Raw genomic sequence first — 27,759 nt, 5'->3', positions numbered from 1 at the left:
TGACAGAACTCTATTAGCCTTTGCCCTGCTTCGTTTTGAACTCCAAGGCCAAACTTGCCAGTTGTTCCTTTTATCTCTTGATTCCCTACTTTAGCATTCCAATCCCCTATTATGAGCAGAACATCCTTCTTTGGTGTCACTTCTATAAGGTGTTGTAAGTCTTCATAGAATTGGTCAATTTCAGTTTCTTCAGCACCAGTAGTTGGTGCATAAACTTGGATTACTGTGATGTTAAAAGGTCTGCCTTGGATTCGTATCGAGATCATTCTATCATTTTTGAGATGGCATCCCAGTACAGCTTTCACCATTCTTTTGTTGACTATGAGGGCCACTCCATTTCTTTTACGGGTTTCTTGTCCACAGTAGTAGATATAATAGTCATCCGAACTGAATTCGCCCATTCCCGTCCATTTTAGTTCACTGATGCCCAAGATGTCAATATTTATTCTTGCCATCTCATTTTTGACTACATCCAACTTACCCAGGTTCATGGTTCTTACATTCCAGGTTCCTATGCAATATTTTTCTTTACAGCATTGAACTTTCCTTTCGCTTCCATGCATATCCGCATATCCGCAACTGAGCGTCCTTTCGGCTTTGGCCCAGCCGCTTCATCAGCTCTGGATCTACTTGTACTTGTCCTCCGCTCTTCCCCAGTAGCATGTTGGACACCTTCCGACCTGAGGGGCTCATCTTCCAGCGTCATAACTTTTATATGCCTGTTGTCTTTGTCCATGGAGTTTTCTTGGCAGGGATACTGGAGTGGCTTGCCAGTTCCTCCTCCAGGTGGATCACGTTTGGTCAAAACTCTCCACTATGACCTGTCCATCTTGGGTGGCCCTGCACGGCATAGCTCATAGCTTCTCTGAGTTATTCAAGCCCCTTCGCCACGGCAAGGCAGTGATCCATGAAGGCCCTCATAATAACTTCGCTTTATTCGTATCCGTGGGTCTCTCTTCGGAGTCAAATTCTGCTGGGGGATTCCCCTAGACTTTGTGGGGTCCTGGCACCCGGCACAGTGATTTTCAATCACCTTAAACTCTAAGAGTTTAAAATAGACAGTTAACTGTAAGACGTGGAAGATCTATAGATATCGATATCTGCCGGATGCCCCCCCTTGTTTGGGTCTGTGATGGACAGCAGAGCCAGGCCAGTCAGGGTGCGTAGTCTCTCAGAAGTACCACCATGAGCCTGGAGCCTCACTCTGATTGGCTCCCAAGACAGCGAGGGGTGGAGCCAGCCCTTTTGGAGGGAAAATAAAAGGAGCCGTTTCTGAGGGAGTTTTCTGAGAGAGAGAAAGGGCGGATTGGGAGAGGGATGGTCTGAGGGGCGACCCTGGAGGGGAAGGTGAGGAGAATCTCCACTGGGAGAGGAGGGTCTGGGGAGAGGAGTCAGGCGGGAATTCAACGGGAGAAGCCATGGGGAGGCGGAGGAAAGTGGAGTGTCCTTCCAGTGAGGAGGGGAAAAGGAGACCCCCCCCAAGCCAGTCACCAGGGCTGAGGGGATCCCCTGGGTCCGCGAGACTGACTGGAAATCCCTCCGGAGTGGCTGGGAGGGAGGAGAGCAGAGGAAAAGGGCCCCTCGCTCACGAACCCCCCAGGTCTGAATCTGTGGTGGAAGCAGGGCTGCGTCCCAAGGATTGAACGGGGACAAAACTCAGGGAAGGAGCGAGAGGGAAGGAGCAGAAACCCAGGGGAACATTTGGCCCCCGTTTCTAGAAAGCGGAACATCCGCCTAAATTATCATTATTATTATTTCATTTACCCCCCACCCACCTGGGGGCAGGGCACTAAGCTGCTGTCTTGAGGGCCTCTGAGCCGAGAATCACAGAGAACTCTGCACATGCCCTGGACCCCCGGATTCTGGGAGGGAAGGAGGACAGCCAGCCAGGGGGCTGTGCTCAGCTTGCGAAGGGTTAAATGGAACAGAGCCGGAGTCCTAGAGAGGACAGGAAGTAGAGAGGCGGGGCGGGCCCTCCAGAGCCGAATCCCCTCCCTCCGTGCCCAGTCCCGTCTATTCTCTCTTGTCTCCTCCCGGCGCTGCCTCGGTTTCCCTCCTGGGAAGAATCCGGTGAGTCTCCTCTCTCTTCCCCCTTGGGGTGCCCATGGGAGAAGGGGGTCCCGGGGCTGCAGGGGGAGACCCCCGAGTCTGGGAGCAGAGGGTCCTGCCCCCCCCCCAGTCCTCTCTGCCAAGCCTGGGAGGGGGCGAGTTTCCAGGGGGGTCTGCAGCTCTGCTCTTCCTTGGCATCCTCTTTGGGGAAGGAGGGAGGGGTCTGGGGGGGGGAGGGCATGCCCAGAATGCCCCTTCCAGTGGAGGAGCCCCTGCCAGGCCGGCCTTTCCCCCGGGCAGATCCTCCTCCAGATCAGCTCAGGTCTCCAGCCCAGAGCCTCAAGGGAAGCCTCTCTGGGCAGGGGCCACGCCTGGGGCCCCTCCGTGGAGAAAAGGGGAGAGCCAGAGGGCTGAGCTGGCTGCACTGGGCTTGCCAGGGTTCAAGGGAAGGGAGCTGCCTTCCTTGAGAGGAGAGGGTGGAAAGCCGCCTTCAGGACCCCAAGATCTTGTCCTGAAGGGGGTGAGGCGATGCAGGGAGGAGAAGGAGGGGGCTCTGGGTGGCAGGTCTGCCAACCTTTCTCTCTCTGATCCCAGAGTGAGCTTTCAAGGATGTTCCCCATCCTGGAGTTTCTCTGCAGCTGCTGCTATTGCAGAATGTTTTATTTACATTAAACTTATAATTTTCACAGTGTGTAGGTAAAACTGGAACTCCAACCCGCAGGAGCCAGGGATTGGACAGACTTTTCTAAAGGGAACTAAGACAATCTATACGGAATATATGGCAAGCATGATTGTGAATAATACTCTCTTAGAAAAATGTAAGATACAGAAGGGGACATTTATTTATGTATTATCAAGAAGAATAAAGCAAGGATAAAAGTCACCTACTCCCCACCTTCTGGGACAAAAGAGGGATTATCAGTCATTGTGTGGCTCCTACTACTAACAGGAGACATTGGTGCTATCTCAAAATAGACTAGTTCTATCAAGCTACCCAAAGATTTGGGAATCTTGTCACAAGAGGAGTGTAAAGCTCACCTCTGGAGGTTTTGGAGGATATACATGCCTGGTGTTCTTAAGAACACTGAAGATTTAGAACATGTGGAAGATCTATACTTTGATTGCTTCCGTGCCAGGGTGGGGGCCACATTTTGGGACTGGAGACTTGCGAAGATGGTGTATAAGCACAGACAATATCGAAGGAGGAGGGGTGAATTACCGTATTTTTCGCACCATAGGACGCACTTTTTCCCTCCTAAAAAGCAAGGGAAAATTTGTGTGCGTCCTATGGAGCGAATGCAGGCTTTCGCTGAAGCCTGGAGAGCGAGAGGGGTCGGTGCGCACCGACCCCTCTCGCTCTCCAGGCTTCAGGAAGCTATCCGCTAGCCGTGGGAGACCCAGCTCTCCCACGGCTAGCGGAGCGCTGCATTAATCCCGAAGCTAGCCGTCTAGCGGAGACCTTGCCGGCACCCAGAAGCTTGGGGCGTGCTGAGCTCCGCAGGCCCAAAGCTTCGGGATTAGCGCTCCGCTCGTGTCTAGGCTGCGGATAGCAGCCTGCTTCCCGGAGCGTTGGGCGCCCCGAAAGCAGAGCGCCCGGCGCTTCGGGAACACATCCGCAGCGTGGGGAGCCTTGCAGGAGATCCCCACAGGGCTCCCCACGCTGCGGATAGCAGCCCGCCGCCCGGTGGGTGGGGCGCTCTGAAGCAGAGCGCCCCTCGCGCCGGGCAGACATCCGCAACGTGCGGAGCCCTGCAGGAGATCCCCACAGGGCTCCCCACGTTGCGGATAGCAGCCTGCTTCCCGGAGCGTCGGGCGCCCTGAAAGCAGAGTGCCCGGCGCTTCGGGAACACATCCGCAACGTGCGGAGCCCTGCAGGAGATCCCCACAGGGCTCCCCACGCTGCGAATAGCAGCCTGCTTCCCGGAGCGTCGGGCGCCCTGAAAGCAGAGCGCCCGGCGCTTCGGGAACACATCTGCAGCGTGGGGACCCTTGCAGGAGTTCCCCGCAGGGCTCCCCATGATGCGGATAGCAGCCTGCAGCCCGGCGTGAGGGGCGCCCTGAAGCAGAGCGCCCCTCGCGCCGGGCAGACATCAGTCAGCCCCACAAGCTCGGGGGACAGCAGGGAGGCGCAGCGCCACTATCCTGCTGTTCCTCGACCTGGTTCGGTTTCCCTGACCTGCTTTGGGGGGGGAAATAAAGGGAAATTCCCCCCCTTTATTTCCCCCCAAAAAAACTAGGTGCGTCCTATGGTCCGGTGCGTCCAATCGTGCAAAAAATATGGTAGTTTCCTGATATTTCAAAAATGTGGCATCACCGGCTCCTCTGCTTCCACATACAGATTGGGTCCCCATGCAACCCCTAACAGGCAGATACGGCCACAACATCTGTTTGGCTTGTGATGAGAGAGCTCAAAGATTGTGAACAGGGCTCTCCATACAAAGCACCTAGCATGGGGGCACCTACATGCAATATCTACTCTTCTCTTTTCTGCCCATGCTCTGGGGTTTCAGTTTTCAAGCTTGGGAACAGGACGGTGACTGGTTTTTGTACCAAGTTCTGTCAGTTATCCCCACTGAGTCCAATGGGACCTATTCTCAGGTCACTACTGTGCAGACCATGCCAGGCTTGCAAGTGGGGTGAGGAGCATACAGAAGAAATTGGAATCACTGGAGATGTTTAGAAATGGGGCTTCTCTTGGGAAGGGGCTGCCCCATTTGTGCTGCTCCAGGGGCAGGAGAATATCTAGGGCAGGAGAATCCCTGCAGGACCTCTGAGGCTCCCTTTGCTTCTTCCTCTCTCCCAGGACCCTGCAGCTTGTTGTGGCTTCTCGATTCCTCAGGAAGGATGAAAGAGACGGATCCTGCAAAGCTCGTAAGGATGGAAGGGGGAAGATGGACGGTTGACCTGGTCAGGTTGTCTCCTGCGTCCCTTCGCACAACCTCTGAGTGTTCCCTCCCAGGGACCTCTGAGAGATCTGGTGAGTTCCAGGGGAGTGGAGATGAGGACATGGATGGAGCCGGAGAGGTATTGGGGCTTGCGCAGGGGGGCACCATTTTTGGGCTCCTCCACCTGCCTGCCTGCGCCTTTGACATCTGCAGGCAATTTGAGCTAGGAATACATCACAGCTGTACCATGATTGAATGTACTACCAATGTCAGACAACTTACCAATCCTTCAGGCAGCATTAGAAGTCGTGACTCTTGAAAGTAACCTGATTCTGGGCTTCCGATTTGTCTGCGAAGGGAAATGGTGAGGCGGTGTGAGTCGTCCGTCTAAAAGACAACCGTTACCGGGGCTTTTGAGCAGTGGGGGTGAGTGCCAGGGTTAGATACCCCCCCCCAAAGCCCCGTGGGTAGTGGGGTGTCGAGGGGACCAGTCGGGCATGAAGAGGCTTGACGCAATTGCCGGAGCCCCGACGCTGCATCGGCAGCGCGTGGGTGTGTGTGTGTGTGTGTGTGAGAGAGAGAGAGAGACAGTGGCTTGAGCCTGCCCGTGGCTCCAGCGCAGCTCAGAAACCTGAAACCACAAATCGCCACCTGAAGCAGCAGACTTTCGAAGGAAAAAAGGTATTGTCAACAACAATGGACTTTTCAAAATAAAAAGAATTGGATTTAATTTAGATTTGGCAAAGATTGAATCTAAACAGGAAGTCAACTTACGTCTTTTGAAGGGAAGATTTTGCAGTACAGAGTTGTGAATGGGAAAAAAAACTTTGGAGACACATCAGTTTTTAGATACTTTTTAAACTGCACTTTGTTACTTTGCTACCTATTAACACAATGTACTCTGGATACAAGAAGAAACTGTAGCTCTTTGTTCTTTGATTCCTTAAAAGGAAGATACAGGAAGCGATTGGAGTACTCTCAGTTTTTTTGAATGGGGATGCAGATTTTATGAATGAAAGCACTGAAAGGCTTGAAAACATTTCAAATTCTTTTTAAAAAACCTCTAAAAAGGACCCTGGATCTTGGCAAGTCCTACCAAAGCTTGGCAGGAGGACACTTTTCCATAACTGGGAGGTAATCCCAGGGAGGGGAAGTCCCTGGTAAGAGCCTTAGTAGGAGAAAGCAGAGACGGGGGGCCTGTATTGGAATAAAAATTGAGTGAAATAGCATATATACCGTAGATTAGGCGACTGGGCTTACTAAACGACCCGCCAAATTGGCAGCTGCAATTTGGGGGTTCATCTTATAAGCACAGTTGTCTAACACGCTGGGCAGCAGCAGGGGGCGGGCTCAGCTCCGTGCCGGGAGAAAGCCACCCAGCAAGGAGCTCAGTCTCCTGCTCACTGCTGCTGCTTCAGAAGCAGCAACAGGGGCGCGCTCAGCTCCACACCGGGGGAAAGCCGTCCGCTCTGCTCCGCGCCACCCATACCTGGCGTATAAGGAGACCCCTGACTTGTGGAGAAGATTTTCCGGGGTTCAAATGTCGCCTTATTTACTGGAATCTACAGTATATTGGATTACGATTACCATTTGGATTACAAATCTAATTTGAATTATAAATACGTCTGGAAAATTTTTGGACTCACAGTGGAAATATTTTGGATTACAAGACACATTGTGGATTATAACATAACTAGAAGCTTGGCAAGTGCTAATCATCATCAAGGAGACAATGTAACAGTGAGTTTGAACAATGGTAACTATTAGACTTTTGTTGTGGCCTGCTTTTTTATTCTTTTTTTTTGTAGGTTGTATATAAAGTTGATATTGCCCACTTTTCTCTCTCTCTTTTGGATATTGTGGAACTTTTATAATTCTGTAAGTTTGAAAGTGTTGTTACAGTTTGGTTTAAAAGGGTGTGGGAATTGGATTGGTGGGAGAACAGTTGTATACAAGGCAAGAGTGAGAGGAGGGCTGAAGGAAGTATCAAACCTGACATCAATTCTAAGAGGACCAGGAATAAATTATAAATGGGAATTCCCAGAGGGAGTTTCCTTTACTTATAGGAGAAAGAGATTCAGATTAATGCTAGAGAGTCAGGTACAGGAATTTCTGGATAAACATGGCAAAGACCCAGAGTTTCAAAGCTCAGGGAGAGACTTCAAAACCCCCTATGAGATGCAAAGAGATGAACTGGAAAAGACTGAAAGAACAGGGCAAAAAAGCAAATCTTTTTTAAATGAATCAGATCATGGCAAATCTTAAATTACTAACCTGGCATGTCAATGGTCTTAACAATAATATTAAAAGGAACAGGGTGTGGCATGACGTTTTAAAACGGAATTTGGATATAATTTGCCTACAGGAGACTCATGTTGCAAGAAGGCATGAGAAAATCTTGAGTAATAAGAATTAGGGAGCCAATTTATTGCATCAGATGTTTCCAAAAAACGTTGAATTGTTTTGCACATAAAACCTGTACTTGAACCACAATTAATTCAAAAGGATGAGAAAGGGAGAAAATTAATGGTACAAATTAAAGTTGAGGGAGAAAAAAATAATTTTGGTAGGGATATATGCACCAAATGAAAATAAGTAAAAAAAAATCAGGATTTAGAAACAGAATTGCTAGAATTTGCAGATGAGAAAATAATAGAGCTGGGAGATCTTAATGGCGTCCCATCACTAGAGAAAGACAGAACGATAGGAAGAAAGACATGAAAGAAGGTAAACTTCCCAAAACTTTTTTTGAAATGACAGAAAATGTAAAATTGATAGATATTTGGAGAATTAAGCATCCATTTGAAAAACAGTTCACTTTTTTCTCTCATGTTTATGGAAGCAGTGCCCGACTAGATGCGGTTTGGGTCTCTAAGGAATTAGAGTCAAAAATCAAAAAAATTGAAATAGATCCAAGAACAATGTCAGACCATGATTCTATAATTATGGAAATACAGAAAGAGACTCAGTCCACCTTTCGGTGGAGACTGAATGAAGAAATATTGGATGATAAAATCTTTCTGGAAAGGACAGAAAAGACAATAAGTGAATATTTTGAACAAAATCTGAATAATGAGACCAAACTCCAAACAGTCTGGGACACAAGCAAAGCGGTGATGAGAGGCCTATTCATTCAAGAAAATTAAGGTAAAAGAGAAGAAAAACAAAGAGATTTTACATAAAATAGAAGAAAAAGAAAAAGAATTGATAAAAACATTAAATAAAGAAATAGTAAAGCAGGAGATAAAATTATTACAATCACAATATTCAATGGTAATCAATGAGGAAATAGCATGGAAAATAAAAGAAAAAACAAAAAGTCCAGTCGTGAACGACTCTAGGGTTGCTTTACTGGCCAAGGGAGCCGACGTTTGTCCGCAGACAGTTTTTCCAGGTCATTTGGCCAGCATGACTAAGCTGCTTCTGGCAAAACCAGAGCAGTGCACGGAAACGCCATTTATCTTCCTGCCGGAGCGGTACCTATTTATCTACTTGCACTTTGACGTGCTTTTCGAACTGTTAGGTTGGCAGGAGCTGGGACCAAGCAATGGGAGCTCACCCCGTCGTGGGGATTCGAACCACTGACCTTTCGATCGACAAGCCCTAGGCTCATTGGTTTAGACCACAGTGCCACCTGTGTCCTTGTAAAATCTTTAGGAAAAAATCTAGCAGACAGTCTGTGGGTTTTGATAAACAAGAAATGGCAATTGGTGCTATCTCAAAATAGACTAGTTCTATCAAGCTACCCTAAGCCTTTGGGAATCTTGTCACAAGAGGAGCGAAAAGCTCACCTCTGGAGTTTTTGGAGAGTATACATGCCTGGTGTTCTTAAGAACACTACAGATTTAGAACATGTGGGAGATCTATACTTGGATGGCTTCCATGCCAGGGTGGGGGGTCACATTTTGAGACTGGAGACTTGCGAAGATGGTGTATAAGCACAGACGATATCTTAGGAGGAGGGGTGTATTAGTTTCCTGATATTTCAAAAATGTGGCATCACTAGCTCCTCTGCTTCCACATACAGATTTGGTCCCCATGCAACCCCTGACAGAGGCCAATGTTTCTGTTTATGCCACTGTGCAGTTTCTGGAGTCACAAGACTCTGTTTACATTCCAGACTGTTGGAAATCTCACGGGAGATGGATGTTGATGTTTCTGGTTTCCTGTTTCTTTGTCCAAGTTGGTTCTGTGCTCTCACAGCGAGAGGATGTATATTCGTTTCTGTCTGCGTAGTTAGAAATAAAACGTAGTAATGTAGCTCATATATTTCTTGTCCTTCTGCTGCTGTTTGTACACTCTGCGCTATGGGAACGTGCTTGGAGCCTCATCAAAGGCTTAGGTCATTAATCACGTCGGAGGAGGAGATTCCGAAGACTCGAGCTGGAGGAGTAGCTCAGTCGAACGGAATTCCAACAGCGGATACAGCCACAACATCTGCCTGGCTTGTGATGAGAGAGCTCAAAGATTGTGAACAGGGCTCTCCATATAAAGCACCTAGCATGGGAGCACCTACATGTAATATCTACTCTGCTCTTTTCTGCCCATGCTCTGGGGTTGCAGTTTTCAGGCTTGGGGACAGGACGTTGACTGGTTTTTGTACCAAGTTCTGTCAATTAGCCCCACTGCGTTCAATGGGATCTACTCTGAGGTCACGACTGTGTAGACCATGCCAAGCTTACAAGTGGGGTGAGGAGCATACAGAAGAAATTGGAATCACTGGAGATGTTTAGAAATTGGGCTTCTCTTGGGAAGGGGCTGCCCCATTTGTGCTTCTCCAGGGGCAGGAGAATATCTAGGGCAAGAGAATCCCTGCAGGGCCTCTGAGGCTCCCTTTGCTTCTTCCTCTCTCCCAGGACCCTGCAGCTTGTTGTGGCTTCTCAGCTCCTCAGGAAGGATTAAAGAGACGGATCCTGCAAAGCTCATAAGGATGGAAGGGGGAAGATGGACGGTTGACCTGGTCAGGTTGTCTCTTGCATCCCTTCGCACAACCTCTGAGTGTTCCCTCCCAGGGAGCTCTGAGAGATCTGGTGAGTTCCAGGGGAGTGGAGATGGGGACATGGATGGAACCGGAGAGGTATTGGGGCTTGCTTGGGGGGCACCATTTCGGGCTCCTCCACCTGCCTGCCTGTGCCTTTGACATCTGCAGGCAATTTGAGCTAGGAATACATCACAGCTCTCCGACCACCGCGATGTATTGGCAGCTCAAAATGTCTAAAACCAGCACCGTGATTGAATGCTCTACAATGTCAGACAACTTACCAATCCTTCAGGCAGCACTAGAAGTCATGATTCTTGAAAGTAACCTGATCCTGGGCTTCCGATTTCTCTGCGAAGGGAAATGGCAAGGCGGTGTGAGTCGTCTGTCTAAAAGAGGGACGTTACCGGGGCTTTTGAGTAGTGGGGGTGAGTGCCAGGGTTAGATACCCCCCCAAAAGTGCCTTACAGGTAGTGGGGTGTTGAGGGGACCAGCCGGGTGTCATAAAACCTATGGACACCACCTCCCAGGGTCTTCCCAGTGTGGGTAAGGGTTCCAGTAACCCTGCAGGGGCCGCCCTCTCCCCCTTTGCCCTCTGGCAGCGGCCGCACCCCCGTACGTACTCCCGTACATCTTCCCTTACCCTTGGCCACCAGAACTGCCTGGTGACAAGCAGCATGGTCTTGTGCTGACCAAAGTGCCCCGCTGTTGGGTTGTCATGGAGTTGTTTGAGTACCCTTCCCCTCAAGGTCTCCCCCGGTACGTACAGCGCTCCCTTATAGTACAGTACCCCTTCCTTTTCCTCAAACTCTCCATGGTTTTCCCTTCCTTCCCGTAGTTCCCTGATTTTAGTTTGGGCGAACTCGTCGTCCCTGGTGAGACCGGCTTGTTCTCGTTTCCCAACCAACACTCCCCCACACACCCATCTGTCCTTGGGGAACACGTGTCGGGCTTCTGGCAGTCCCTCTCCTTCCATGTACTCCGGCTTCCGGGAGAGAGCATCGGCTCTAATATTCTCCTCTCCCGGCACATACCGGATCTCGAAGGAAAACTTGGAGAACTCTTGTGCCCATCGAATCTGTCTCTGGTTGAGTACTCGCGCAGTCCTCCAGTACTCCAAGTTCTTGTGATCCGTGCAAACCTGGATCTTGTGCCGCGCCCCTATTAACAGATGTCTCCATCGGTGAAACGCTGCATAGATAGCTAGCAGTTCGCGGTCATACACCGTGTAGTTCTGCTCCGACTTGCTCAGCATCCTCGAGAAAAAGGCGCACGGCCTCCAGTCTTGCTGAGTTCCTGGCTGCAAAAGTACGGCTCCTATGGCCCGGTTTGACACGTCGGTCTCTAGCCTCATGGGCTTCTCCAGATCCACGTGCAGGAGCTGCTCTTCCGACGTGAACGCTTTCTTCAGGCTTTCAAAGGATTGCTGGGCCCCTTCCGTCCAGACGAACTTCTTTTTGCTACTGAGACAATCTGTGATGGGTGCTGTTAAATGGGCGAAGTTCTTGATGAACTTCCTGTAGAAGTTGCTGAACCCTAGGAACCGGGTCTTGGGGGCCTTCCATTCCAGTACCGCCTGTACATTGCTGGGGTCCATAGCTAGGCCCTTGTCTGACAACTTGTACCCCAGAAACTCGACCTCCCTTGTGTGAAATTGGCATTTTTCCAGCTTGACCCACAACTGGTGCTTCTGCAGTCTCTTTAGCACTTCCCTGACGTCTCTGACATGTTGCTTCTCATTGTCAGAATAGATTAAGACGTCGTCCAAGAAGGCTACGCAGTTTTTGTACAGCAGGGACCCCAACACGTGGTACATGAAAGCTTGGAAGCAGGCGGAGCCCGACTGTAATCCGAAGGGCATAACTAAGTACTCAAAGGCTCCCAGGGGGGTGAACATGGTGGTTTTCCCTTCGTCCTCCTCCCTCATCCTGATCAAATTGTATGCTCCCCTGAGGTCCAGCTTGGTAAAAATTTCCCCCTGCCTCACCCGTGTCGTCAATCCTGGGCATTGGGAAGGTCACGGGTTCTGATACAAGGTTCAAGGCCCTAAAATCTACGACTAATCTGGGCTGATTAGTATCCTTTTTGTCCACAAAGAACACCGGACTGCCCCCCCGCCTTTGATTCTCTTATGAAACCTCTTTTCAGGTTCTTGTCAATAAATTCCCGCAACTCCTGCATCTCCCTGTCCGACATGGCATACAGTTTACCCACCGGCAGCTGAGACCCTGGGAGTAGGTTGATTTGACAGTCAAAGGGCCTATGGGGGTGTAGTCTATCCGCCTCCTTCTCACTGAAGACCTCCTGCAGGTCAGCATATTGAGGTGGCACCTTCCCTTTTGGCTCCACAGCCACTCCAGCCACCCTGGCCACTGTCATCCTTGGGGTTCCCCCCCATACAGTGTTCCAAGCAGTAAGCTGACCCAAAGGTGACTGACCGCTGATGCCATGCCACTACTGGATCATGCAGTGCCAGCCAGCTCATTCCCAGTATTATTGGGGGTCCTGACAGTGTGGCTACATGAAAGGCAATGGTCTCTGTGTGCCTGGAAACCCTCATTCTCATTGGCGGGGTCTGGTGCGTCACCTCGCCTCCCAGAAGTTCCCTGCCGTCAATGGTTGTCACTTGCAAGGGAAAATCCAGAGGCAGCAGGTGGAGTTGGTGTTCTAGAGCGAAGCTCTTGCTGAAGAAATTGCAGGAACTGCCTGAATCCAGCAGCCCCTTCACCTTGACTGGGTGCCCATTTGGGAGTTCTAGCACCACTTCTATGGCTATAGCTGCCCTGGGAGGGTCTGGTTGGGGCACTTCTATTGGTTGTTGGCTTGGCTGCGGCCCCCGCTGAGTGGCAGCCAAGCTTGGCCGTTTCCCTGTGCCTGATCCGTTTCCCCCTTCCCCTCACAGCCAGCAGCTCCCACCATCCCTTGCCATGCCTTTCTTTGAGGGCAGACCCTGGCAAAATGTCCTGGCCGTTGGCAGAGGAAACACTTCTTGTGAGTTTTCCAATCCTTTCCCTCCCTCTTGCGCCCTTCAGTGGAGTTTGAAACCTCTCTCTCTCGCGCGCGCCATCTATTTCCATTGGCTCAGCCGGCTGGGAAGGCTGCCTCGGTATTTCAGGAATGCGGTAGTCATGGTAACGTTCCCCTCTCCCTTTGCTCTTCTCCTGAGCCCGCGCTTCCTGTCTTGCTCCAATCGCAAGCACAGCCTTGGTCAGCTGGTCCATCGACTGCGGGCGGGGCGCGCGGGAAAGCTCATCCTTGACCGTTGGGGACAACCCCTCCTCAAACAACATCTGAATGGGTTCAGCGTCCAGATCCCACCCAAGCCAGTGGATTAACATCGCAAAGCGCGACCAGTACTCTCTAACAGATTGGCTCCCCTGCTTGCACCCCATCAATTGCCGTCAAACCACATTTTGCTCCACTTTGCTTGAAAACATTGCATTCATTGCCTGAAAAAATTTCCTGACATCTTTCAAGGCGGCATTTTGCGTTGCCATTAGGGGCCTGATCCATTCCCGCGCCCCATCCTCCAGATGCCCCACAATGTAGGCCACCCTCTCCCCATCATCCGCAAAGTCATCATGCTGCAGTTCCAAAGCGTACTCTATTTCCGTTCGGAACCCGTTGTAGTCCTGGGGCTTCCCCCCAAACTTGTGCACCAGCCCCGGTACCTTCCTTGTGATGGGGGTGGGTCTGACCTTGGTATCCTGAGCCCTCCGTTCTTCCAGCCTCGCCGTCAGAAGAGCCACATGCTGTTCTAAATCTCGGTTCCTCTCCACCAGATTCTGCACTCCAGCTGCTCGCTTCGTGGCGCTGGCTTCTCCGGTTTGACTCATTATGCTCCCCTGCCTGTCGCTGCGCACAAGCAACTTCAGGGACTGACGGATTGCTATAATGGCTTTAGGGGTTGCTTGTGCGTAAGTTACCGCCGCTCTGGGCTAGGTTGCCTGGTTAAATCGTTTCTCGTTGGACAGCCATCCACTCCGTGGCTGTTCATTCGCTGGCAGAATCCGTCAGTAGGCGTTTCATGAACCTCTTCCAGCAAAGAAATTCTTTGACAACAAGTCGCCGCCTACTTTCCCTGCGCGGAAGTCTTCTGCGCAGGGTGGGTGTGGGCAGCGGAGGACCTGTGCTCTCCTCGCTGGTCTCCTGCAAGGAGTCCTGGAGCCTCCTCTCTGCTTCCCCCATCGGCCCCCCTCTATCCCTGGTGTTGCACTGATTTTCTTCCCCAGCCGGAGACCTGCCTCTCTCCCTGCCTGGCCTCTCTCCAGCATCGCTGTGGAGCCTTGCCTCCTCCGCTAGTTCTGATGACAGTTCCTTGACAATATGGTTCACCATTAGTGGTCAGTGTATGAGTTCTGGGTTCCTGAATTGGTTTAAATTGAAAGAAAAAAAGGGAAACAGGAGAGAACAGAGAACATTCAACATTGCATAGCTGAATGCCTAGTCAGGAGCTCTTGCGGCTGTTGTGTTTAGATTAAGAGTGAGTTAGTCACTTTTCCTCTTTTGTCACCAATGAAACAATACAGAGTTAGTCTACTCTTGAAAATGGGAGTGGGGTTCAAACTGAAGAGAGTGATTTAGGTATAAATTAAAATTTAGACCAAATTTAGATTGAGGCAACCGCTGGTGGAGAGTGTGCAGGTGAAGATGTTGCTGTTTGTTTCACGGACAATTTGCTGGATCTTGACCAGAGAGCTCTGCATAAGGAAGTCAAGGAGGAGAATCATGGGGTCATGGACCCTCTTGGTAACGCTTCCTGTGGGATCATAATACCTGTTTTGAAATTAAGCAAGTAACTTCGGTTTTGAAATTCCATACATACCTCTATGTGATGAACCTCCACTATTTGGATGGAGACCAACACTCTTTTCTCTGCAAATTTTTTTCATCTAGTCATGCCTTTTAAAGCAATGACTAGGTTGTCTGAACTGGCCAGTCTTAAATGTCAGCCTCAGAGCTTTAAGGGAAATTGGAGATGGAGTGGATTCCAGGATTGAGCCAAACAAAATCTATCCCAGATAAAAACCAAGCAATATGTCAGTTAATACCAGCCAACAGTGAAAACTATAGTAAGGGCTCACATCTAACTCTCTTCAGTTCCTCCTCTATCACAAGCATTCATTAACTTTGTTCTTCCTGAGGCTCTAATTAGCTTCTCTCTTCATTGCAGATGGTGATGAATTGGAAGGGAAGACCAAGGGGGACCACAACAGAATTCACATAGCAGAGAAGTCAGATAAATATACAAAGTGCGGAGAGAACATCTGCCAGAGCCCCCAGTCCACCTCACATCAAGGAAAGAGCTTTGTTCGGAGGGATAGAATCTCTTCACATGAAAGAACTAACAGCGGAGAGAAATTGTATCAGTGCAGAGAATGTGGGAAGAGCTTCACTCGGAAGAATGGTCTCACTTGCCATCAAAGAATTCATACAGGGGAGAAACCCTATCAGTGCTTGGAATGTGGAAATAACTTCAGTCGGAAAGAACAGCTCACTTCCCATCAAGGAATTCATACAGGGGAGAAACCCTATCAGTGCTTAAAGTGTGGAAAGAGCTTCAATCGGAAAGATGGTCTCACTTCCCATCAAAGAATTCATACAGGGGAGAAACCCTTTCAATGCCTTGAGTGTGGAAAGAGCTTCCGTCACAGTTCCGGTCTCACTTCCCATCAAGGAATTCATAAAGGGGAGAAACCCTATCAGTGCTTAGAATGCGGAAAGAGCTTTAATCGGAAGGATGGTCTCAGTATCCATCAAAGAATTCATACAGGGGAGAAACCTTTTCAATGCCTTGAGTGTGGAAAGAGCTTTCGTCACAGTTCCAGTCTCACTTCCCATCAAAGAATTCACACAGGGAAGAAACCCTATCAATGCTTAGAATGCGGAAAGAGCTTCAGTCAAAGTTGCAATCTAACTTCTCATCAAAGAGTCCATACACGGGAGAAACCCTATCAGTGCTTGAAATGTGGGAAGAGCTTCAGTCACAGAGAGATTCTCACTTGCCATCAAAGAATTCATACAGGGGAGAAACCCTATCAGTGCTTGGAATGTGGAAAGCGCTTTAGTCAAAGTGCACATCTCACTTCCCATCAAATAATTCATACAGGGAAGAAACCCTATCAGTGCTTAGAATGTGGAAAGAGCTTTCGTCAGAGGGTGCAGCTCACTTCCCATAACAGAATTCATACAGGGGAGAAACCCTATCAGTGCTTGGAATGTGGAAAGAGCTTTCGTCAGAGAGGTGATCTCACTTCCCATCAAAGAGTCCATACAGGCGAGAAACCATATCAGTGCTTGGAATGTGGAAAAAGCTTCACTAAGAGGATGCAGCTTACTTCCCATCACAGAATTCATACAGGGGAGAAACCATATCGATGCCTGGAATGTGGAAAGAGCTTCAGGTATATGCAGTGTCTTAGTTTGCATCAAAAACTTCATACGGGGGATAAACCCTATCAGTGTTTTGAATGTGGAAAGAGCTTCAGCCAGGGGATCCATCTCACTTCCCATCAAAGAATTCATACAGGGGAGAAACCATATCAATGTTTAAAATGTGGGAAGAGCTTCAGTCTCAGGCACAGTCTCACTTTGCACCAAAGAATTCATACAGGAAGGAAACCCTATCAGTGCCATGAGTGTGGAAAGAGCTTTCGTCACTGTTCCACTCTCACTTTCCATCAAAGAATTCATAAAGGGGAGAAACCATATCAGTGTTTGGATTGTGGAAAGAGCTTCCGGGAGGGGGCCAAGCTCACTTCCCATCAAAGAATTCACACAGGGGAGAAACCTTTTCAATGCCATGAGTGTGGAAAGAGCTTTCGTCACAGTTCCACTCTCACTTCCCATCAAAGAATTCACACAGGGGAGAAACCCTTTCAATGCCATGAGTGTGGAAAGAGCTTTGGTCACAATTCCTATCGCAGGATCCATCAAAGAACTCATACAGGTCAGAAACCATATCAGTGCTGTGAATGTGGGAAAAACTTCAGTCAAAGCACCCATCTCAAGACCCATCAAAGAATTCATACAGGGGAGAAACCCTATCAGTGCTTGGAATGTGGAAAGAGCTTCATTCGGAAGGATGTTCTCACTTCCCATCAAAGAATTCATACAGAGGGAAAACCAAAAAAGAAAAATAATAACGCAAACATTATTGAACAACCCTTACAAAACACATTTGTATAGAAAAGAGAAAGGGCATGGGAAAATAACTAAAAATACCCTTAATCACATTTGTATCATATCATTTGTCAACACATAGAAAGGCAGGCTCCCCCAGCGCTCCCCAGGGTGCCCCCTCTTCTCCCTGTCTCCCAACCTGAGTGATCGTTCCACTGTAGCAATACTTACTCAGAATATGCACTCCTGGATAAACCTAGCTGTATTTAGTATCCAGCCTTTTCCCTCCCCTTTAGCAAGATGGCACTTTCCCTACATTCCACCCTCCCCAGCCCAGCCTTCAAATCTTAACCACACAGATAGTGCAATATGACTCTTATTATGATTGTCTAATAACCCAAATTAGTATTTCTCCAGTTTCTAGATCCAGTTTCTATAAAGCCTTCTTAAAACTGTTCCAACAAATCTCAGTCAAGTCACAGTCCAAAATTATTGTCCTTTTTAATGTTCATCCAATCCTGCTTCCTCTTCTTTTACTAATCTTTCCTAATCCACTGGGGGTGGGGAAGAATGCATATTAAATCCCTTTCCTCATACGAGATCATAGCTTGTGTTATGAACAGTTTCAGGAGTTGCACTGCATCCCCTTTTGCTGGATGTACCTTTTTCTCTGCCGATAATTCCCAACGCATCCTTGTCTTTCCATGGAGCTCTTTCTCTCTCCTCCTGTTCTTCCCTCACTTGCTCAACAGAACCTTCTGCCACTCCCAGCGACTCCTTTCCAACGACTCCCAGCTTATGACCCAGACATTCACCTCAGTCCCTTTTTCTGGAACCCGTCTTGGTCTTCAATGCCAAGGAGCTCCATGTCTGGATGGGGAGCAGAACCGCAGAAGCTTGTTTGGAGTGGATGCATCTGGTTCTCCATAAATCAGGCAGAGGCAAAGTTCATTGGCAAAAGAAGAACTTTCTACTAAAGGTTTTTCAGCTTCGTTACATAAAAAAGCTTCAGGGGACTTAGCAGATATGAAAGTTAGAAAATGAAAGAAAGAGAAACCAGCCCACTGAGCTCACAGATTTATCTTTCTGGCTCTGTGTGACCTTGAGATAACAAAACACAAATCATAATAAATCCAGCTGCCCCAGCAGAAAAGAATAAAACCTTCTGGAAGGAACCAGTGTTTTCCAGTATTTTCGGGTTCCGCCCTTGGGATTTTGTCTGTGACATTTTGTCCCACTGCCAGAAAAGCATCTTTAGCTCCCTAGTTCCTGTGGCAACACTTTGGCCCAAGTTTCAAACTTTTTAGATTTGCACGGTGGTTAGCTTGTTGCAGGCTTGTTAAGCCTCTTTGGATATAGGATTTCTGGTAAGATCCCTTCTATTCCCTCATAAAAAGACACGACACAATCTTGTTAAAGTCAATATAAAAGTAGTTTACTCACTCATTCAGTTCACAGATGCATCCCTGAAGGCAGACTTAGGTTACAAAAGTGTCTAACTATATGAACTATCCCATAAGGGAGTTAGTCCCAAGTAACTGCAACTGAGCTGTCACTTCTCCTAACATATAGAAAGACAAAATGGAGAAAAAGATCAGAACATGGAGGACATGCGCTCCTCTACCTAGAATAGGCCACACCTACTTCAAGTCACATGTAGTAGAAGTCTGTCCCAGCTCAGGGGGAAACAGGAAGTTTTCTCCTGAGTAGTAGAAAACATCCCCAAACATGTCCACTGTAGAAATGTTGTACTTGACTGCTATAAGTTTCACATCCCACAGGAAGGGAGCTTGGGTGTCACCTGGTCCTGCCCCCTGCAAGTCAGGAATCTCGTCCAAGACAGGTGGCCATCCAACATCTGCTTTTAAAACTCAATGGAAGGAGAGTCCAGCACCTACCAAGGGAGTCTGTTCCACTCTGGAAGAACTCTTCCTGTCCTAAAGTATTTCCTGAGGTTTAGCTGGAATCTCCTTTCTTGTAACTTGAAGGCATTGCTCCATCCTGAACACCTTGCTCCATCCTGCAGGCGACAGCCCTTTCATAACATGTATACGTTGTAGAAAGTAACAATTCCATAAAACTGCATTTGGGTGATTCTGATTTCTTTTAAGCCTATGGCCTAGCTTAATTGAAAAGGCCTGTGCCTGCCTACCTTTGACGGAACAGAACGAGCTGCTTTTAGGTACTGTATGTAGCAAATGTCTGTTCCAGTGCCCTGAAAAGAATAAAGTAGGAGTTGTATGCATGAAAAGAAAATTAGCCAGGCATGGCAATTGTGATTCATCTTGAACTGTTTTGCAGATGGGTGAAAGAGGACGTTGGAAGACATTTAGTAATTAGGAATATTAGCCAAAGTCTTAAAAAAGAAAGACAAAAAAATAGTTATATATGATATTATGACCAGGGCTTATCTGAAGAGCCAAATGATTTTGGTTAGTTCAGGATGATGACATTGGGTTGCAACTATTAAGATTGATGCGATCCTTTGATTGGTGAATAGGAATGATGTGCAATTTGCCATTCCATCCAAGAAAACCCTAGAATAAAATATAAATTACTTATTGATCGGAGAAAGAGAGGCGGATTTGACCTGTGTGACCTGGAATTATATCATGCTGCAGCAGCTCTGACCTGCTTAAAGGAGTGGATTAAGTTAAAGGACACAGATGTGTTAGATCTGGAGGACGTAGGCACTCGATTTGGATGGTATGCATACCTAATAGAGGGAAAGGAGAGAGTCCACAAGGGTTTTCTGGACCATATTATAAGGAAATCATTGTATAAATTATTGATGTATGTAAAGGGATCCTAGAACCCAAAACTGTTGGATTTAAGCAGGTTTCTTGCACAGCCTGCTATGATTTCTGGCCATCCTTCACACTTCCCTGTGCCACTGGACGTGAGCCAGCGTGGTGTAGTGGTTAAGAGCGGTAGTCTCGTAATCTGGGGAACCGGGTTCGCGTCTCCGCTCCTCCACATGCAGCTGCTGGGTGACCTTGGGCCAGACATGCTTCTTTGAAGTCTCTCAGCCCCACTCACCTCACAGAGTGTTTGTTGTGGGGGAGGAAGGGAAAGGAGAATGTTAGCTGCTTTGAGACTCCTTAAAGGGAGTGAAAGGCGGGATATCAAATCGAAACTCCTCCTCCTCCTCTTCTTCTTCCCAGTTTCAAGCAGAGTATCGCAGCAGTGGTGTGTCTTGTGTAGGTGCAATAAATAACAGGTCAATACACTGGCTTCTTCCTAATCTAAAGAAGCTTTAGGTAAAGATAAAGGGACCCTTGACCATTAGTTCCAGGCGGGGCGACTCTGGGGTTGCGGAGATCATCTCGCTTTATTGGCTGAGGGAGCCAGTGTACAGCTTCCCGGTCATGTGGCCAGCATGACTAAGCCACCTAGAGCTGTTTAACCCTGTAAGTTCTGATTCTCACAAAAACACCTTGGTGGACCTCACCTTAGAAATCATGACCATAAAGAGAAAGAATATGAGTAACAACTGGGCAGCATATAAGGATTACTGGAAAAGGAAAATAATAAACTTAAATTGAAAAAATATAAGGATGCCAGGAGATATTTGAACAATTGGCTGCAGTTCTTTAAATTAATCAGAGATTGGCAAAAGATAAACAAAAGGGATTTGAGAAAGAAATTTCAAGATTGGATGAGTAATTAATCTAATCTAAAAGTAAACATATTTCCAAACTATATGATTTGCTCCTAGAATGCGAGGTAAAAGAGGAGGAAGTGAAGACAGAGAATTCAGAACATGATTAGAGTGAAAGGAGAGTAAAGTTAAGATAGAAGAGATTAAAGAAATAATGAAATGCGTTTGAGTCAATTGGAAAAATAAAGTAGCGTAACAAGAATGGCTGGAAGAAGAAGAGTTTGGATTTGATATCCCGCTTTATCACTACCCGAAGGAGTCTCAAAGCGGCTAACATTCTCCTTTCCCTTCCTCCCCCACAACAAACAGTGAGGTGGAGGAGCGGGGAAGCGAATCCGGTTCCCCAGATTACGAGTCTACCGCTCTTAACCACTACACCACACTGGCTCAAGTCATCTTGTGGCTGTTCATGTGGGGTAGGTGTGTTTGCATGTATAGTATAGGTAAGTATAATATAGAGTAATGTTAGGTATGCTTTATGTTAGGAAATAAGGTATTGTTTACAGAGTGGTACCTCGGGTTAAGTACTTAATTCATTCCGGAGGTCCGTTCTGAACCTGAAACAGTTCTTAACCTGAAGCACCACTTTAGCTAATGGGGCCTCCTGCTGCCGCTGTGCCGCCGGAACACTATTTCTGTTCTCATCCTGAAGGAAAGTTCTTAAGCCGAGGTACTATTTCTGGGTTAGCGGAGTCTGTAACCTGAAACGTATGTAACCTGAAGCGTATGTAACCTGAGGTACCACTTTATGTACTGTGTACATGTATGCGTTTTATATGTTAATAAAATATTTTATTTTAAAAAAAGGAATGAGGGATGTGGTTCTTTGCAAACACATTTTTATTTCAATAAAGGCTTATCTTTCTGCTTGGAGACTTCCTCCTTTTCTTTTGGGGTTCTGTGTGGATAACCTCCAGTCTGGGAACCTCTTCTTGAATTTTGTACTACATATATATGACAGGATTTTTAAAAAATAAAAAAGTGATTTATAATAAGACTGAATATAATTATTGGTAGAAACAACTCTTTAAAACTTTCAAAAAATGAATCAGCAATACATTTTAAGATAGAATTTTTTCTTACCGTGAAGTTTAGTTTACAGATGGTTGGGGAGGGGGCACAATATGCCGAAGCAGAGCCCATTTTTTTATTCTTTCAAATCATTTTTATTAATTTTTCTAGTAAGGCTGTTTCTCATACTATTTGGTACCATTGGTCCATGCTTACTCCTGACAGGTCTCTCCAGTGTCTGGTTATGATGTTTCTGGCTGCTGATAGTAGGTGGGTTATGAGTGGCTGAGAGCGAGGAAAGCAGAGGGAAAGGGCCCCTCGCTCACGAACCCCCCCAAGTCTGAATCTGTGATGGAAGCAGGGCTGCGTCCCAAAGATTGGGACAACACAGGGAAGGAACGAGAGGGAAGGGGCAGAAACCCAGGGAACATTTGGCCCCCATTTCTAGAAAGCAGAACATCCGCCTGAAGTGGAGCAACTGCTTTTTGGCAAGCGGAGCGGAAGAATGTTGACTTCCACCAGAAAGAAGACATCTCCTGACAGCAGGTTTTTCTGGGTAAATAGAAATTTTCGTGTTTGTTCAGCTTCAGCCCAAGACTCTAAATCACCAAGTTTTCCTTCACACAAGAGATGCTGTGGTCAATGACAGAAATTCATTTAATGGGCGTACCGTGAGGTGGATCCACTATATTTCATTGGGGGCCATTAGCAGGGACATAATGCGACTTTATTAATGGGAGGCTTGAGGTGGGATCCGCTACAGGGCCATTATAAAAGGATAAGAAAGAGTTGTAGAGTTGGAATGCGTTTATACCAAATATAGTAGCCTAAGACTCAAAATACATGTTTTTGAATAATAATATCACCTAGACATTAGATAGGTATATATGGAATTGGAATTGTTAACTCTTATAATGATATAGTGTGTTGTTGTTTAGTGTTGTTCAACACTGATCTTTTAAAAAGAAACTAATAATAATAGTAAACAACTGTGAGGTTGGACCCCAACGGACATCTAGTCCCACCCCCTGCAATAAATAATCCCTGACATTTGGCCTTGCAGCCTCCGTCTGGAAAACCTCCAAAGAAAGCAATTCTGACACTGGTGGTTTAAAAACAGAGATTGGGGAAGGAGTGTTTGCTGACACTGAAGATCCAGAGAATCATTTAATTTTGTTTTACTTCTTAACGCAGGAGTGCTGGAAAGGAGAAAAATCAAGGGTGTGTGGGTGTGGGGGGGGGGCATTATAATTAACTCATGCCCAGGTTGGGAAATGCCGCATCAGCCTCACAGTGAAATGGGTGCAGTTTCCCAGCCTCAGTTGTGGCGCCTGTGAAATGGGTATATCACAGTGAGGCTGAATTTAGAGGTGCTTCAAGGTGAATGAGAAGCAGGGATGGGAAGGGGGCAGGCTGGGCTTCGCAAAGGGCCTGGTCTTTATGTTAGGGTGGGGGTCTTACATCGGGGGTCTCCAGACCCAGGACCTGGAAGACCAGGCTGGCCTCGACCTCCGGGGGCAACTTGGATTCCAGGGCAGATTCTACCAGGCGTCTCCTGGGTGGGGGCAGGAACAAAATGGTGAGGCGCTGCTTAAGGGCACTGGGCATGACTGAGCCTCTGCCCCCAGCCTCCTCCAGGAACCAGCAGCCAAGCTTGGCCACCGGAGGCAAATGGTGCTCCTGCGAGGAGGAGGAGAAAAAGGGGGTGGACTAGATGGCCCCTGGGCGTGATTCTAGGAGCGGAAGGGCCTCAGGAGAGCCCCAAATCATCATCATCATCATCATCATCAGCAGCAGCAGCAGCATCTGGGTCCGGACCAAGGGGACCCCTCCCACCTAGCCCAGCCTCCTGTCCTCACAGCAGCCCAACGCCCCACAGAAGAGAGCTGCCTGGGTAGAGTGCCTGTGGGCCTGGAGGCTCCATAAGAAGAGCCCTGCTGGATCAGGACCAGGGCCCACCTAGCCCAGCCTCCTGGCAGCAGCCGACGACCAGGCGCCCCCCCAGGGAACTCCGCAAGCAGGAGTTGAAGAGCATCCTCCCATTCTCCTTCTCCCCCGCTCCAAGGTAGACTGGCTCTGTCCATGGAGGATCCCCTTGGGCATCGCGGGGACAAAGCAGAGCCCAAGGGGACCAGGCTCCCCCCAAGCGAAGAGGCCCTCTTCAGGACTACGCTTCCAGGAAAGGGGAGGGACTATCCCGGGCCAAATCCCCCTCCTCCCCGCGCCCTCCCGGATCCTGCCCATGCCGCCCCACCTTCCCCCGCCTGGACTAGATGACCCTCAGGGGTCCCTTCCAGCTCCATAATTCTACGCTTCTCTGAATTCTAAGATTCTGAAGTTGAATCGGAAACAGCGGGAAACAAGCTGCCTCCAACAGCCCTCCAGAATTTGGGGCGGGGGCGGGAGGGAGAGCAGCCAGGTGGGGGCGCCCCATCTGACATTTGCGCCTCTGAGTCTTCCTGCCTGAATGCAGAACCCGACCTTTGTCCCCGCTGAAGGTCACTTTCGAAGTCTGGAGCGAGTTCTCCAACTGGGGAGTGTACTGATTGATTGATTTGCATTTCACAGATTCACAGTCCAACCCTTTGCGATGCCTAAAGTGGGGCTTGAACCCAGGACCCTCAAATCGAGAGTCTCCTGCTTTACCAGCGGAGGCTTTTGCTCCCAAGGGACCCGTGTCTCTCTCTGGTACCCTCCTAATATTGCAACAGACTTTCACTCTGCTAGTGAGCAGGTGAAGTATTATTATTATTATTATTTTATTTATAGCCCACCCACCTGGGGGCAAGGCACTAAGCGGCATCTGAGCCGAGAATCACAGAGAACTCTGCACATGCCCTGGACCCCCGGATTGTGGGAGGGAAGGAGGACAGCCAGCCAGCCAGGGGGCTGTGCTCAGCTTGCGAAGGGTTAAATGGAACAGAGCCGGAGTCCTAGAGAGGACAGGAAGTAGAGAGGCGGGGCGGGTCCTCCAGAGCAGAATCCCCTCCCTCCGTGCCCAGTCCCGTCTTTTCTCTCTTGTCTCCTCCCCGCGCTGCCTCGGTTTCCCTCCTGGGAAGAATCCGGTGAGTCTCCTCTCTCTTCCCCCTTGGGGTGCCCATGGGAGAAGGGGGTCCCGGGGCTGCAGGGGGAGACCCCCGAGTCTGGGAGCAGAGGGTCCTGCCCCCCCCAGTCCTCTCTGCCAAGCCTGGGAGGGGGCGAGTTTCCAGGGGGGTCTGCAGCTCTGCTCTTCCTTGGCATCCTCTTTGGGGAAGGAGGGAGGGGTCTGGGGGGGGGAGGGCATGCCCAGAATGCCCCTTCCAGTGGAGGAGCCCCTGCCAGGCCGGCCTTTCCCCCGGGCAGATCCTCCTCCAGGTCAGCTCAGGTCTCCAGCCCAGAGCCTCAAGGGAAGCCTCTCTGGGCAGGGGCCACGCCTGGGGCCCCTCCGTGGAGAAAAGGGGAGAGCCAGAGGGCTGAGCTGGCTGCACTGGGCTTGCCAGGGTTCAAGGGAAGGGAGCTGCCTTCCTTGAGAGGGTGGAAAGCCGCCTGAAGGACCCCAAGATCTTGTCCTGAAGGGGGTGAGGCGATGCAGGGAGGAGAAGGAGGGGGCTCTGGGTGGCAGGTCTGCCAACCTTTCTCTCTCTGATCCCAGAGTGAGCTTTCAAGGATGTTCCCCATCCCGGAGTTTCTCTGCAGCTGCTGCTGTTGCAGAATGTTTTATTTACCGTATTTTTCGCTCTATAACACGCACCTGACCATAGCACGCACATCGTTTTTAGAGGAGGAAAACAAGGGAAAAAACATTCTGAATGAAACAGTGGATGTACCATTTTTGTGCTTCATGCTGTGGCCACAGACATGTGATCTGATGGTGAATTTGGGGTCACCCAATGCAAAAATCCTGAGAATCCCTGTGGATCCATGCTTTGTAACCACGTTTTTGCACCATTGCAGCCCCAGGCAACAGTGGGTGTGTGATTTTTGGGGGGCAGGCTGTAGCCATGGACATGCTATGTGCTCTGATGGTGAATTTGGGCTGACCCAATGCAAAGATCCTGAGGATCCATGTGGATCCATGTTTTGTAACCACGTTTTTGCACCATTGCAGCCCCAGGCAACAGTGGGTGCGTGATTTTGGGGGTGCAGGCTGTAGCCATGGACATGCTATGTGATCTGATGGTGAATTTGGGGTGACCCAATGCAAAGATCCTGAGGATCCATGTGGATCCATGCTTTTTAACCACATTTTAAGTGGGGAGGGAAGGAAAAACACAGAATGGACAAGGAGCACGAGAGGGGTGTGCAGAGAAGCAGCTGGCTAGGAATGCAGGAGAGGGGTATAACGGGAGGGAGGAAAGGAAGGTAAAAGTTTTCCCTCACCTACCCACCCAAGCCAGCCAGCTCGCGGGCTCTCTCTCTCTCCCTCCCTCCTGCATGTTTTCAGCAGCTTTCCCCTCTGCTTTCCCGACACTCTGCTTTCCCCTCTGCTTGCCTGGAGGGGAGGGGCTTTCCCTGCTCTTTGTTCCGTTTGAGCAAACACAGCAAGGCAACAGAGGTGGGTGGGCAGTAAGACCCTGAGGCAGAATGCAGGAAAGCAGCCGCTTCCTCTTTTCAGGTTTCCCTTCTCCGAGACGCGCGATTTGATTTTTGCCTGATTTTCTTTGCCATTTGGCTCCAGGGACCACACATTCGCTCAATAACACGCACAGACATTTCCCCTTCCTTTTTAGGAGAAAAAATCTGCGTGTTATAGAGGGGAAAATACGGTACATTAAACTTACAACTTCCACAGTGCGTAGGTAAAACTGGAACTCCCTCCCGCAGGAGCCAGGGATTGGAGAGACTTTTCTAAAGGGAAATAATCTATACATGGCAAGCATGATTGTGAATAATACTCTCTTAGAAAAATGTAAGATACAGAAGGGGACATTTATTTATGTATTATCAAGAAGAATAAAGCAAGGATAAACGACACCTACTCCCCACCTTCTGGGACGAAAGAGGGATTATCAGTCATTGTGTGGCTCCTACTACTAACAGGGGACATTGGTGCTATCTCAAAATAGACTAGTTCTATCAAGCTACCCTAAGCCTTTGGGAATCTTGCCACAAGAGGAGCGTAAAGCTCACCTCTGGAGTTTTTGGAGGATATACATGCCTGTTGTTCTTAGGTACACTGCAGATTTAGGACATGTGGAAGATCTATACTTTGATTGCTTCCGTGCCAGGGTGGGGGCCACATTTTGGGACTGTAGTCTTGCGAAAATGGCTCCTCTGCTTCCACATACAGATTTGGTCCCCGTGCAACTCTTGACAGAGGTGGATACGGCTACAACATCTGTCTGGCTTGTGATGAGAGAGCTCAAAGATTGTGAAAAGGGCTCTCCATAGAAAGCACCTAGCATGGGGGCACCTACATGTAATATCTACTCTGCTCTTTTCTGCCCATGCTCTGGGGTTCCAGTTTTCAGGCTTGCGGACAGGACGGTGACTGGTTTTTTTTACCAAGTTCTGTCAGTTATCCCCACTGAGTTCAATGGGATCTACTCTCAGGTCACTACTGTGCAGACCATGCCAGGCTTGCAAGTGGGGTGAGGAGCATATGGAAGAAATTGGAATCACTGGAGATGTTTAGAAATGGGGCTTCTCTTGAGAAGGGGCTGCCCCATTTATGCTTCTCCAGGGGCAGGAGAATATCTAGGGCAAGAGGATCCCTGCAGGGCCTCTGAGGCTCCCTTTGTTTCTTCCTCTCTCCCAGGACCCTGCAGCTTGTTTTCGCTTCTTGACTGCTCAGGAAGGATGAAAGAGACGGATCCTGCAAAGCTCATAAGGATGGAAGGGGGAAGATGGACGGTTGACCTTGTCAGGTTGTCTCCTGCATCCCTCCTCACAACCTCTGAGCGTTCCCTCCCAGGGACCTCTGAGAGATCTGGTGAGTCCCAGGGGAGGGGAGATGGGGACATGGATGGAACCGGAGAGGTATTGGGGCTTGCTTGGGGGGCACCATTTCGGGCTCCTCCACCTGCCTGCCTGTGCCTTTGACATCTGCAGGCAATTTGAGCTAGGAATACATC

The 27,759-nt window shown here is 48.8% G+C and overlaps 2 protein-coding genes across 2 annotated transcripts in view; both read left to right on the top strand.

The window, feature by feature from the left end:
* Positions 1–1,349: 1,349 nt before the first annotated feature.
* Positions 1,350–27,759, top strand: part of LOC114592553 (uncharacterized) — a 41,411-nt gene continuing 15,001 nt past the window's right edge. Inside the window, 4 exon segments of the mRNA XM_077923431.1 lie at positions 1,350–2,070; positions 4,853–5,026; positions 9,791–9,964; positions 15,086–17,039. Coding sequence (XP_077779557.1) covers positions 4,894–5,026; positions 9,791–9,964; positions 15,086–17,039 — 2,261 coding nt within the window. The 5' untranslated portion in view covers positions 1,350–2,070; positions 4,853–4,893.
* Positions 24,510–27,759, top strand: part of LOC144326622 (uncharacterized) — a 30,085-nt gene continuing 26,835 nt past the window's right edge. Inside the window, 2 exon segments of the mRNA XM_077923162.1 lie at positions 24,510–24,771; positions 27,480–27,617. Of these exon segments, the coding sequence (XP_077779288.1) occupies positions 27,485–27,617 (133 nt within the window). The 5' untranslated portion in view covers positions 24,510–24,771; positions 27,480–27,484.

This window comes from Podarcis muralis, chromosome 2 (assembly GCF_964188315.1).
Source record: "Podarcis muralis chromosome 2, rPodMur119.hap1.1, whole genome shotgun sequence".
Taxonomy (NCBI): Eukaryota; Metazoa; Chordata; class Lepidosauria; order Squamata; family Lacertidae; genus Podarcis; species Podarcis muralis.
The sequence above is the reverse complement of the archived record's forward strand: the minus strand, read 5'-3'. Positions and strand labels throughout refer to the sequence as shown.